The following is a 12,385-nucleotide window of genomic DNA, read 5'->3' on the forward strand; positions in this document are numbered from 1 at the left end:
TTTTTTTTTTTTTTAAATAAGTTACAGCATACCTTCAATGTTCCAATCTTATTTTATTTAAAATCATTGAACAATCCCGGTGAAACAAAAAAATCTTTATGCTTTAACTTAAACAACCAATAAAGTGTCCTGAGTTTTAGGTCTAAGAGCAAAAAGCAACAATGGCCTGCTGTCAGACTTTCTCGGAGATATACAAGATCAGTTTCATATGTAAGGATGGGCCGATCATTGATCCCCCAAAAAGAAGGAAACTGGTTAGCCGATCAATCCGCACAAGTCTACTTTTAACTGTTCTGGCTGTTTTGAAATGAGTAAACTGATCATACAAGTGCGTATAGCAAAAGCAGAAGTAAAAGAGTTTTCTGAAATTAAAGCAGTTAGTAAGCTGATATTCAATTGGAGCTGTTTTTAATTTTCTGTTTTGGATTAATTTCCTTTTTTTACCTTACCAGGCAAAAAGAAATTTAATAAAAGAAAAAAGAAACTGCATCACAAAGCTCTGTTTCAACATTTCCATATAAAGTTGAAAAGGCAAACAGATGTGTGGCTGGTTTGATGTTTTTACTTGTCACAGTTCCTGGAATATAAAACTCTTTGCCCTAGTTATTCCCTCTCATACAGTCACAGAAGGTACATGAATGGAAGTGGCTGTCAGTCCGACCACTTCAGTTCTCAAACTGTCTCCTGACTTTTCTCTAAAGAGACAATATGACAAATTAATTTGTCCAGTTTGTCTGCTACAAGAAGTAGTTGTTTAACGACAGAATGTTGTCAAGGCTCTAAAAGTGATTAACAGTAAAAGTGACATTACGAATACTGCCAACGTCCACCTCAGGACAACATGAGCTAAAGTTAAAGTTAAAGCCTGAGTAAATCCATTGCTGTGTATTTGAGGATGCTTTATGGACTCAAAAAGTAAAGTTGCAAAACAATCAACCCTGAAAAAGTACATCCGAAGTCCATTTGTGAAAAGAAAATGTAGGAGGTGATCCAGTGTCTTAAAATAGTACACAATGGTAAAAACTGTGAAAACAACTATTTAAAGTAAATGTGCAGGAACTCTGAGATCGACCATCCTCCCCCAACGATTATCATTTCCCCAAGCTCTGTAAAGCCTGCATCAAGTTGGCTAGCAGCCCTCTGCTAGGGGCTTTGGCCAATACTGAGGATTAAAACCCTGCAAGTCTATAAATACACCTAGCAGACCAGCGTCAGCACCCAGCCAGCTACTGCACTCACCTCTCACTGCTGGACGGCTGGCATGTGTTTTTCCTCTTTCCTGTGCCTCTCTTGCTTTTACTTTCTCTGTTTTTTAGTTTCTCAGAGTCTCACGGCGCACTCTTTCTCTCTCTCTGTTCCTATTTTACCCTCTAACTCACTCTCTCAGTTTGTCTCCCACTCCATCTCTCCTGCTCCCCTCATCTCTCACTCCATCCCTCTCATACTCTCTCGCTTGGCAGGGCCTCTTAATTGGAAACAAGCTGTGAGAGGGCTTTCAGTTTGAGGTTAAAATTGCATCTGACCTGCCTCCTGCTGTATCTTTTTCACTCTCCTTTGGCTGTATTACAGGCTTGTACACAGTGGCTGAGTGCAGATGTCAGAAGGACAGAGTGTGGTGAAGCAAAAAGTTGACTCTGCCCACTGGCTGGGAACAGCAGGAACATGGCAGTAAACAAGTACACAATGTAGACACGCTGCAGCTAACTTGAAAAACACAAATATGTGGAAATGAGTTGGCATTTTTAATCCTTGAACAACAAGTCCCTTTCAGACCCAAAATCTCAAGCAAGACGAGTGAGTGTATTTAAGAGGGGTCTGTCTTACCTGACACAATCTTTTTCAAGCCAAAAGTTACCTTTGCAATAAATTCCCCAAGGTATAGAAAGGTCACAAATATATTAGGGAGTTTACAGCATGTGTACAAACAACAGCCACTGTGGAGCAGCAGGAGTCCAGCAATCCTGATAAGCTTTCTTTGTTGCACAATACATCAAGAGAGATGCCAATCCCCATCACCATCAGAAGACACCATGAGAAGGAAAGCAGAAGACCAACTCAACGTTTAAAAAACTCCAGTTTCAGTTTAGAGTACATCAGCTATATAAATCATGAAATCACAACAAAAGTTGAAAAACACAGAGTACCAGCATTCACAAAACACCCAATGAGACTTTCTCAAGTCAAGCGGGAACTGTCTTCCCAAGAGGCCACACATATTCACATAACGCATAAAAGAACAAATTCCAAGCCAACATCTGGAGAATAAAGTCTTAACTGTTACACAGAAACGACATGGCCATCATGTAGTAATTATGGTGAGAGGCTGCAGTCAGTCTGTCATGGCTTCCTTGTTGTTGGTGGGAGAGGATAAGAGGGATTTGTTGCACAAAGGGCCACAGCCAGGCACAGAAACTATTACTTCCACCCAGTTAGACCACAGACTGTACTGTCTGACCCATAGAGCTGTAGAGCAGGAGCATTACACCTCAACCTCAACAGAAAGCTCAGGCCCATAGGTTGGGTGGGCTGACTCGGCTTGCAGAATTTTAAGAAAATCTAAAGCAAAAGCTTTGTAATATGTGAGTGGTGTGCAATACTATGTGGTATTTGTTTAAGGTATACCTGTTGAATCCAGGAAATATTCACAAATTCAGCATTTTTCTAAACCAGTGTCTTAATCCATGTGTTTGGCCAACAGCTGCCAGATCCAGGGAGATATCTGAAGAGCACAGTGTTATAGTTGAACAGTCTGTAGCACACTACAGCCAGCTTATTCAAATGAGTTTGTTGTTTACAGCACAGAACAACTCTGAGGCATTTTAATTTGGAAGGTTGAGAGTCAACCCAAAAACAAATATTGATATCCATGGCAACCAGCTTCCTTGACTACTGTCCCACCCACATGTTTGGCCCCTCAGTGTTTCACCCCTTTAGAAAACTCTGCACAGCTGGGTGCAAGGCTGGGAACATGCAGCAGGTCTGGGTATGATTACAGAATGAAAATATTTCAGGCCTTTTGAGAACTGATGAATTGTTGTGCTAACAACTAAACCAGGGAAAAAAATACCCCATTTGCAATTACACACTTTAAAATTATTGGAGTTCAATGAGCTGTTTTCAGGTGCATAAGCTCAACTCATTGGCTGCTACTGACGTCAATAGATGGCAATTTGATTACTACCGTTGACTGCTGCAGCCGTCAGCTGCGTTTCTGAGACAAACCAAACCTTGTCGAAGTTTTGAACATTTAATTTCTTCTTTTATACTTTAATTAACTAATACATTATATCTAAATAGCCCCATGTTTATTAATCATTTTTGTTCAAATCCAAAAATGTGGAAAGATTGCTGTTAAAAACATGTGTCTGCTCTGAAAGAAGTTGCAGTCAGACTCCACCCTGACCCTGTCTCAGACTGAGGAGAGAGAGGAGCTCTGCGTCAGTTTAGAGATAAGTGACGAAGGGATGGATGAACCTGCACCGTGGTCAATGTAGATAATAAAACATTTTCGATATGCAGGGCTGCAAACTTGTTTGCAGGGGTGGCAATCGTGCTTGAGTATGGCATGGTTTGGATGGCCACTGTGACCACACCCTTAGAGCACGGTCAAACTGGCTAACTGTACCATGCCCCAGCACATTTTAACCCCAAAGTTCAGATTGAAGTGTACCATGCTCAGGCAAATAATAACTGTCTGATAATTTCCAAAAGCAATACTCTCAGCAAGAAATAACCAAAGCCAAATATCAACAGACTCCTAATGATATGACTAAATGCTCAATGTATTTGAGGCAGACGTTGTAGACTGCTTTTAGCTTCAGACAAATAACTCTTTTCCCTGAAAGGACACACTGTTAGCACTTCTGGAATCAGTTTTGATGTTTTTAAAATGAGGTGTTCAATGACAAATGTTTTTATGATTTTCTTATCACAGGAAAATCCCTGCTAAAACACTCACTATCATTTTCAGCTAAAACATATACCATGGCTGAAAGGTGCTTCACAAGCCCATTCAGAGTCCTCTCATTGCCCTGATAATGCTGCAGGTCCTCTCTCATCTCCTCAGGCTGTGTCACCCGTAAGTTGTCCCTGTTGGTATTCAGACTGTCACTAAGGCTCTCATTGTTTTCCTTTAATTTAAGCACGTCTGCCCACAGAGTGTCATTCGCTGCCTCTTTTTCTTTTACTGTTGCTTCACCACATGCCACCTTCTTCTTTAAAGTTTCTCATTTTCCTTTCAGTCACAGACTTTGGCTGAAAGGTGTTCATTATCAGCCTGACTCTAGTTTTGCTGTATTTCATGTGTTGCTCTGGCTTCTTTCAACTCTGCCTTAAGCTCATTTTTTTCCTCCATGTCACCATTTTTCAAGCCAATTATTTTCTTCACTGTTTTCTCTATGGCTTCATTATGTTCTTTCCGGTGCTTCTCCCTGACCTCCATACCATCCAGCTCCTGCTATAGTCTCTTGACCTGAATGGTCTGCCATGTTTGGCTGAAGCTCTTCAAAACCGAAATAGTTTTGTGACATATTTGAGCCAAGTTGCTACTGTTAAGTTATTATACAATAAAAGAAGTTAAATAACCAAAAAAGTTATACACAAGCTGTGTATGTCCATTTGATCAAGGTAAATAGAAGGTTCATGAGTTGGCATGATGTTATAAAGTCTGAGATCAGAGGCTGGTGTGGGCACCATGTGAGTCGGTTATTGTTGTATACACATTTTAGTGGTATGAGAGAGGAGTCCTCTGGGGCCAAACAAAATTATTTAAAATCACTGCACTGCAAGACATTTCTAACAGATCTGCTGCAAACAAATTTCTCATAAAACATGTATCTGCCCCTGAGGTGCACTTCTTACTTTGTCTCTTATGTACACGAATCAAATGAGTCTGTGTATAAAAAACAAAACAAAACAAAAAAAAACATCTGGAATGTAATATATTTTTTCATTTGGAGTGAATATCAAACACAGTTTTAGGGGGTTATGTTCTTACCATCAAAGCAACCGTATTCATCTTTAATGGACTGAATAGTTGGAAGTCAAAGTCATGCAATAAGGTGTCACAGCCTTTGCGCTTGATTCAGGACTGTTGTGGTTGGACGCAATGGCTCGTAGGTCTGTAATTCATACAGCAACTCTTGATAGTAATTCTGCAGAAATCTAATTTTGGAGGTTTGATCTATGAGAAACAATCATCAGACGGTTAACTTCAGGGTGTTTTTTTGGTGGGTGGAACAAAGTGAGATGTGACCATGTAAGACCAAAATTACCACAAGAAGTTTAAGTAACCATATTGGATTGTTACATGTAAACTTTGTTAATAGTTGGGGCTCTGGGATATGCAAATGATCTTTCTTTATTTTAAAAGAAACTGCAGCAGGGATAAGCCAGAGCATGGTGACGGATAGTGGTGTGGCTTACTGAGGATGTACTCACAGAGAACTGTTAAACATACTGAAGCCATGCCATGTAGCTAAGCTGGCAAGGGCTAGAGAGATACCCAGAGCGTGTGTCTACCCCAATGCTACTTAATGACAGGGGATTAATTTTTCCTTTGGGTTATGGCTCCAATGCTACCCGTCTCACTGTGGCAAATCACCCGCTGCCAGCACTTGGCAGAGAGGGGCAGAGAGAGCAGATAACTCATGTCTTAAGAGTGATAGGGAGAATGTTGCTCTGCTGAGTAAACGGATGAACCTCTTAAGCTGATACCCACCTACACAGGCTGCCACAAACACCAGGATCCTCTGGGGATCAGTGCTGAGCAAAACACTTTACATGGGACAAATCAGTACCTGTGTATAACACCTGTAGCCAATAGACACTTTTATCCCATCGCTGACTGGTTTCATTGCAGACCTTTCATACACTGAAATACAGAAGTGGCAAAAAAATGGATGAAGCACAAATAAGAGATGTGTACTGAAAGAATTCTATAGTGACTACTGTCCCTTTATGTCATAGGTTGAACCTTTTCTCCTCGTCTTGGGACAACCTGTAGACAGCAAATAAATTCCAATGAACCATCATCATCCAGTTTGACACAACTGTTAAACAGTTGCATAAATTAAGAGAGATAAAACATGTTGCATCCTGTAAAGTCTGTATGAAAGATGTCCCATAAACATGACACACTTTAGGCTATAATAACTTTAATGTTTGGGGCAGCTCAGCTCACAGCCCCCTAAGATCTCCTGTTTCTGCTGAAACACTGAACTGTAATACCCCAAAGCAGCTCTGACTCCTGCCATAGTCTTAGCTAGCACCGGCATGTTTGTTGGATACAGTTGTTTCAAAATAAACAGCCAGAAAATATTTAATCACAGCCAGAGCTTGACCACAGGATGGTGAGGGCCCTCTTGAAACCAAACTGGTTGTTTTGATTGTGTTGTTTTCTGTGCCAATAAATGCTTCAGTACATTTATTGGAGTGATGGGTTGGTACTTTAAAGTGATACTCTGGGATGGAACAAGTTGGGTCCTATCACAAGGTTTAGGGCAGAAATTACCCCTACAGCAGTGTTTTTGTGCAGCAGAAGCCCAGAGCGCACGCACCAAACACCCCCTCCCTGGTCGTCAGACGATTTATTCTGCACTCAGACGGGGCCATATTTTACTTGACCAAAAACACAAATAAACGGACTCCCACCGAAAAAATCTGATATCAGTCTGCATTCACGCTTTATTTAGAGAATTTTCAGCCCGTTACTTTCACATGAAAACACTGCTTAAAAAGGCTCTAGTTCTCATCGTGGCGTAAAACGGGGCTACCTCCGCTGCGGAGCTACAGCTGTGTACGAGGCGCTCGCCGCTTAGTGTATCAGTCCGCATGCGCCAGATGTAAACAAACGCACGTAGTCTGCCAGGACAAAGAGACACGATGAGAACTAGAGCCTTATTTAGCGGTGTTTTCGTGTGAAAGAAACGCGCTGAAAATTCTCCAAGTAAAGCATGAATGCAGACAGATATCAGATTTTTTTGGTGGGAGTCCGTTTATTTGTGTTTTTGGTCAAGTAAAATATGGCCCCATCTGAGTGCAGAGGAAAACGGTTGACAAGCAGGGAGGGGGTGTTTGGTGCGAGCGCTCTGGGCTTCTGCTGCACAAAAACACTGCTGTAGGGGTAATTTCTGCCCTAAACCTTGTGATAGGACCCAACTTGTTCCATCCCAGAGTATCACTTTAAGGGGCTTTGAGGAGTTTCTAAGTGATCTTGCAAAGTCTCCCTTCTAGATATATGCCTGATTGTAAGAGATTATCAGCGCCAAGATTACAGGTTATTTTAAAATGCTTGCTGACCGGGTCGAGCAAGACCGGACTGATTTACGACACAGACAAGTCTTTATGACAACACCACACCAGCTGATGAAGTTTAGTCGTGAGAAAAGAGATATGTTTTTCTCTGCTGAAAACGATTTGTAGTGATGGTGTCAGACAGGAAAGGACAGAAGAGCAGAAGAAATCTAAACAGTAGAGTGATACAGCCCAAGCTCAAGGCTAACACAGGGGCTAAACTGTTTGTGATAATGCCCATTCCAACCCACATGAAGCAGTTATTCTGCAGTGGTCTGTTCAAACTTGAGAGTCTATCAATAAAATGGAGAATGAGGTTATGTTAGCTCTGCTTGGTACATGACTGGCAGGACAGCTGGGTTGCCAGCTGCACTAAATATGGACAGCTACTAAACTACATACAAACTAATGGTGTTAACTTGTTTTTACATTATCCTGCAGATACATCGGAGCACCAGGCTGTCTACAGCACTACATATAGCCGACTGCTAAAATGTTTTCTTGATGTCAAGTTTCAAACTGTAGCACTATGTAACTGTACCAATAAATACCATACATTGGCGCATTATATCCAGTAAAAAGAATATTTTTTTCGATCCGATTTCCATTCAATTCCAAAACAAACACACACCTTGCTAAAAGTAATTTACCACAGTGTGTGTGACACTCCAGGCCAGAGGGTGGCGAGGCAGTCCAATTAAAACAGATCCTCCTCATAGCGACTTTAATGCTGCATTTATCATGTGTATTTCCTGCTGTGTTCCATATCAGAACAGCTCTTCTAGGAAACAGTCCGCTATGTAAAAGGAACATCTAAAAACAGCATAGTAAAGAGTTGACATGGAGGTCAATGACAGCAAGTCCCCAAACATTGAGGGGTCACACAGGACACGGGTTGGGGCCAGGGCATTCCTGGCTCATGCAGTTGAGTAAGTCTGGGAAATGACTGAGCAAACAGGGGCCAGAGTGGCTTCCCCTTACTGGCACCAGCGCTTTGTCCCTACTAATCCACTCCAAAGAGCCACAGTCAAACACCCAGCGCCACACAGTCACCAATAACAACACAGCACAGTCTGAGGGGACACAAAATGAATCCTGTTGGCCAAAGCTGGGAGACAGGCACCAGTTTGCTCATCAGATTTAGGCACGGAAAAACAGGACTGAGTGATGATCACAGAGCACCTCTCTGAGCCAATGACTGTGTGCGTTATTCTCTCTCCAACAGTGGGGACTAATTACACAGTCAGAATTGTGGATTTTAGCACGTGTCCATCAATTTGCACATAAAATGTTAATCTAAAAACATTGTGTTGACTGGAATCTAGGTTTGTGAGTTATTCTATACTACTGAGTATTCCAGTTAGAAGAGGATTAGGTTTCAAACAATATACAATGATAGGAGGACAGGCAGCAATGTTCAGAGCAAGAGAAGCAGATTTATGCACTGCTGAATATAGCCGGCTGTATGGACAGATGGGGATATCAGTTGAATTACATTAAAACAGTGACTCTTGTGGCTGACATTTAAGCAAATCTACTTATCTGTGCCTCATGATATTTAATTTGTTAAATAAAGTCATATGATATGAGGTCCATTTAAAAGTCAAATCACCATTGTCCACCAGGAAATTTATACTGCTCCTGAATAAATCAGATGAGCAGAATCGAATGAAATTGAATCAGGGAAAAGAGGGATCCAGACAGACGGCACCTAGAATACTTTGCATTTAGAAATAGTCTCATCATTCTGCATCAGCTTGGAAAAGTATGAGAAGGAGAAAATATCTCCATGCCGTCCCAAACCACAAGTTCTGGAGTTATATGCAATGCTACATGACGCAAAATTGTCATGCATTCACCAGTGCTATGACAGAATGTAGCAAAGATGGATCTTTAGACACTTCCTGATTTTGGAAACAACATAACATGTGCTCACTCTGATATCCCCTGGTTTAAGAAGAACACCTGGGATGTTTTGTGAAAATGTTCAAGGAAGCAACACTTACCACAAGAGATGGTGAAGAAATTTTTAGATAAACAAATAAAGAATAGCTGCAAAGAAAAAAACAAACAATGGTGTGAAGTCAACAGCATCGTACTTACTTGTCATACTCTGTGTTGTCTTTGTCACAGCGTGCATCCTTGTGCTTCTGCCAGTCCTTCCCATGCTTGCAGGTGGTGAGGAGGACCACATCCTCTGAGTTATGAACGTGATAAAGAGCGTTCCTCGTGTCGGAACCTATTCCAGTTAGGTACCGCTTCCCCTTAAAAACAAGCATGTACTTCCTAAAAGGGGGAATAGTGTTGTGTTTCAGATAGCCCCTTTCCCCTCCTGTCCTTGGGTGGTCTTTAGAGAAAAGTGGGATAGAAACATCGAAGTTTGGCCTGAAATTTTCTGTGCTGATGCTTGCCTTGGCTAACATTGCGAGTCCGATGTCAAAACCAAGGTCCTCCGTGTAGTCTGGCCAGGTGCCAGAGTATAAGTTGAAAATGATGTGGTTTTTGCCCCCATTCCAAAGAGGAAGGCTTTGAATTTTTGCTTTCAAGTTGTGCACATACTGGGGTGAAAGCTGGTCCCTGTCAAGTGTGTCCAAACTCAGGACAAACAGGCACGCCTGTCCTGGATCAGGTGTATAAAACCTAGATCCTTCAATAGAAGACAGGATGTTCTGATAGCTCTCTGACATCTTCTCCCCCTTCTGCAGGGGGTAAACATAAACTTTAAATCCATTCCTCTCACACAAAGAAAAGTCAAAGCAGGAATCCATCCTACAGCGTTTTCCAGTGTAAACACCCGAGTTGGCATCCCTCTTCTGCCTCGGAGATATGTGCTCATTGTGATCGTCGCTCTGGTCTTGCTCCCAGGAGCTGTAGGGCTGCAGGGACCCCGGGAAGCGACGCCACCGCGCCCCTGAGAGGCTTCGGTCATCACGCCGGCTGGGACCCCGTCTTGACAGCGGGACTTGTATCCCCCCAAAACAAAACAACAGGATGAGACACGCGCCGGCGGAGAACAGGGTTAAGTACCGTTTTTTGGCCTGCATGTGTCCTAAGATCTGGGATAAGATGTCTGGCGATAAATCCAAGAAGTGCCCAAGTTTTGGTTTCACCACCTCCTGCGGGATCGCTCCGCCATCTTCCCCCAGGCTGCAAGGGCTGTGCGCTCACGTCTCCCACCTTCTGCTTCAGATGCCTTTCACAAGTCCGGGAACTGATCCAAAGCATGTGGGCGACTTATAATGTTCATCCACCTCGTCTCCTCGTCAATAGTTGTATCGACTGGCTTGCATCTGCTTCTCCTATACGACAGAGTGACCCCGTCCACCTACAAGTAGGGATCTAACGCTAAACTGGGACCCCACTTCTCTATGTATAACATTACGTAGACTATATTCAAAACGCTCAGTTCTACCGCAATGAGTCCGTGTTTGACCACCTCGAAACAGGAGGGAATACTTTCATCATTGCACTGAATGGACACAAACTTGCGAATCGCTAAAGCATTGGTGTGCCAGACTTGTTGCCTGGGCAGTTCACTATTGTCCCCAATAAAAATAAGCAACAATGAGGGCACCGGAGTCCTAAACATTCAACATACTTGGTTTGAAACGTTACCACAATTATTCCGCTTTACGCAACGGCAGGTAAAATAAGCATTTAACTGTTTTCTTAAAATAAGCGGCGAATGCCTCTATTTGGCTCAGCTAGCTAGCAGGCTAACATACCTGGCTAGTTTGTGAAAACATTCCCAGTTAGCTTGTTAGCTTAGCGGCTGCATCAAAGTAGCTTTAAGGCTGGTTGGAGTGAAGACAGCCCGGCAGTTTGTCTCCTCTCCTCAACAACACTGATTTTCGGCCGAACAACGTATCCTCCTTTCTTCCCACGAAACCGTCAGGATAATCCCAGCGTTGTATTTCCTCAGTCATGTAAAGCATCAAAGTGGTGTCTATCACACACACAAAAACAAGAGCTGCTGCTGTTGTAAAGACTCCAAGCAAAGCAAAGAAGTAGCACGGCAGTCCCACCACAGCGGCTGCTAGTGATGATGTGACGTCCCTCCCGGCGCACGCTGCCTTACCATTGGCCAGCGTCATATCATAGGAGGGGGGGTTTCCACGGCACGTACAAATTAAAAGGGAAACAGGCAAAGCAGCAGTCTGTACACTGATTTACCACAGGTTTCTTGAGACCATTTGAGGTTTGACATTTAAAACAAATCTGCCGATATGAAAACTAGGAAAGTGCTTCATTGGAATGGTATGGTAACTGGAAATTGAAGTACATATGCAGATAGCTTTTACTATCTTACACATGTCAGTGATGGATTTTTTGTTATTGTTGTCTAAAGCCAGTAGTATCTCAGAAACACAACTCTTTGTTGAATAAAAGTATATTTATAATTGTTTTAATTTCCATCATAAAAGATCAAATAAGTACTGTAGTTGATGAAACTTTATCAATGAAGCCTGGTAACTATTAACTTATAGATCCCAACTTACTGATTAATAAGCAATTCATTATTTACATTTAAGCGAAAAAAAATCTGTAATATTTATTTATCCATTTATTTATTTATTTATTTATCTATTTATTTTCATCTGCAGGTGTCTGTCATTTCACAACAGTAATTGTGATTTTTAATGACAGTTCAAAGCTAACTCATTCACTGCCAGCCGGTTTAGCACATTTTGACCTATCTTTCAAGACCCACAGAATATTGAGTTCTATGACTCTGTAAACACAGAAACTGTGTTAAAATAAAGAGTAGGCTCACTTCTTTCCATACAAAAAAAATATTGTCTCTACCTTTTTCTGTTCTTCAGCGGGCAACGTTCCGCACTGAAATGACGTCTATATACGTCAATGGCAGTGAAAGAGTTAAATTGATTATTAAAAAAAAAGATTTCCACAGGGATGCACAGTTGCCTATTTAGTTGGGATAAAATATCTTCTATTTCTTCTGATGAAATGATTATGAGTGTGATTTTTTTTCCTTATAAAGTGTATTTCCTCCCAAACTTTATTGATCATTCTCTTCCAAACATATTACAGTGGAGATGAAACCCCAGTTAATCATAGCCATTTACAATCA

General features: G+C 41.8%; 1 protein-coding gene across 1 annotated transcript in view; it reads right to left on the reverse strand.

Moving 5' to 3' along the window:
• LOC141800643 (exostosin-1a-like) overlaps nucleotides 1-11,353 on the reverse strand; it is a 46,057-nt gene extending 34,704 nt beyond the window's left edge. The window contains exon 1 of the mRNA XM_074683311.1: nucleotides 9,397-11,353. Coding sequence (XP_074539412.1) covers nucleotides 9,397-10,337 — 941 coding nt within the window. The 5' untranslated portion in view covers nucleotides 10,338-11,353. The remainder of the gene's footprint in view (nucleotides 1-9,396) is intronic.
• Nucleotides 11,354-12,385: the final 1,032 nt, after the last annotated feature.

This window comes from Halichoeres trimaculatus, unplaced genomic scaffold, assembly GCF_033239565.1.
Source record: "Halichoeres trimaculatus isolate MK-OKI-2021-1 unplaced genomic scaffold, fHalTri1.1 fHalTri1_scaffold_12, whole genome shotgun sequence".
Classification (NCBI taxonomy): Eukaryota; Metazoa; Chordata; class Actinopteri; order Labriformes; family Labridae; genus Halichoeres; species Halichoeres trimaculatus.